At 46.3% G+C, this 1,739-nt stretch overlaps 1 protein-coding gene across 1 annotated transcript; it reads left to right on the plus strand.

Moving 5' to 3' along the window:
- Positions 1-780: 780 nt before the first annotated feature.
- On the plus strand, positions 781-1,732 carry LOC116380707 (E3 ubiquitin/ISG15 ligase TRIM25-like; the record flags this gene model as incomplete). The annotated part of the gene is made up of 1 exon (XM_031842598.1): positions 781-1,732. A coding segment is annotated over exon 1 (849 nt), but the record flags the coding sequence as incomplete, so codon positions are not given.
- Between the last annotated feature and the right edge of the window lie 7 nt (positions 1,733-1,739).

Here is a 1,739-nt window from a genome sequence, read left to right on the forward strand (position 1 = left end):
ATAATGCATAAAGCTTCATAACAAGGCATCCTATAGGATCATCTCATCACATGTATCACCTGCATCAACTGGACACCTGTGAGACCAAATGTGAAGAAACTAGAACGTCTTCAAGATGTTTTTCTGGACCGATCAGTCTAAAAAAAAGAAAAGAATGATGATAATAATGAATAAAATAAAATACAATCAATACAAGAATTACAATAAAAAATAAATAGTAGTAATTAATGAATTAAACAATATTCAACCCGGTTGACCCGGCCTGGCTGATCCTACTGACCTGTTCTGGAGCTCCCTGACGGTGCCCTGGTCGTGGTTTGCTGCCAGTGGTCGGGGCGATACTGCCCCTGACTTTGTTTTTGTTGTTATTTTGTAATTTATGTACTTTCTTATGGTCTTTTCTTTCACACACACACACACACACACACACACACACACACTATATGATGTTTGCTGACTTGTATCTCACTGTTCTTGTCGTCGTCTTGTTGTTATGTTTATGTATTGTCTCTTGTCTTGTAATAAAAAAAGAGAAATGTTTTCAAAAGTGGAGCAGGTTTTAACCGAGGCTCTGCTTGTAAATGAGGAAGCAAAGTTCACATTCACAGCGCTGCTCCTCTTCCTGGAATGAAGCACAGCTTGATAACCCCTCCTTCTTCCTCCTGCTCTCAAACACAGCCGGCTCCACTCTGTCCACATGTTTCCTTGTTCCCTCCCCTTCAGATCTACAGTTTTAAAGATGGGTGTAACCAACATGGTGGTGAAGCGATAGAGCTGACAGGCTGCATTCACTGAACAAACAGATGTTGTTCAGATCAGAAGTCAAAGCAGAGTCGCTTCTAGTGAAGCGAAACTCAGACAGTCGTTGTCACTGAGAGGTGAAATGGCGCAGAAAGGAGTTCAGCTGGATCGGGAAGCCTTCTCTTGTTCCATCTGTCTGGATCTACTGAAGGATCCGGTGACTACTTCCTGTGGACACAGCTACTGCATGAACTGTATTAAAAGCTTCTGGGATGAAGAGGATGTGAAGAAACTCCACAGCTGCCCTCAGTGTAGGCAGACCTTCACACCGAGGCCTCTCCTGCTGAAAAACACCATGTTAGCAGTTTTAGTGGAGGAGCTGAAGAAGACTGGACTCCAAGCTGCTCCTGCTGATCACTGCTATGCTGGACCTGAAGATGTGTCCTGTGATGTCTGCACTGGGAGGAAACTGAAAGCCTTCAAGTCCTGTCTGCAGTGTGTGGTTTCTTTCTGTGAGAAACACCTCCAGCCTCATTCTGAATCCCCTGCCTATGAGAAGCACAAGCTGGTGGACCCCTCCAAGAAGCTCCAGGAGAACATCTGCTCTCGTCACGATGAGGTGATGAAGATGTTCTGCCGTACTGATCAGCAGTGTATCTGTTACCTCTGCTCTGTGGATGAACACAAAGGCCACGACACAGTCTCAGCTGCAGCAGAAAGGACTGAGAGGCAGAGAGAGCTGGAGGTGAGTCGACTAAACATCCAGCAGAGAATCCAGGACAGAGAGAAAGACGTGAAGCTGCTTCAGCAGGAGGTGGAGGCCGTCAATCGCTCTGCCGACGAAGCGGTGAAGGACAGCGAGAAGATCTTCACCGAGCTGATCCGTCTCATGGAGAAAAGAAGCTCCGATGTGAAGCAGCAGGTCAGATCCCAGCAGAAAAGTGAAGTGAGTCGAGTCAAAGAGCTTCAGGAGAAGCTGGAGCAGGAGATCTCTGAGC

This window comes from Anarrhichthys ocellatus, unplaced genomic scaffold, assembly GCF_004355925.1.
Source record: "Anarrhichthys ocellatus isolate YVR2014 unplaced genomic scaffold, GSC_Weel_1.0 scaffold8476, whole genome shotgun sequence".
Lineage (NCBI taxonomy): Eukaryota > Metazoa > Chordata > Actinopteri > Perciformes > Anarhichadidae > Anarrhichthys > Anarrhichthys ocellatus.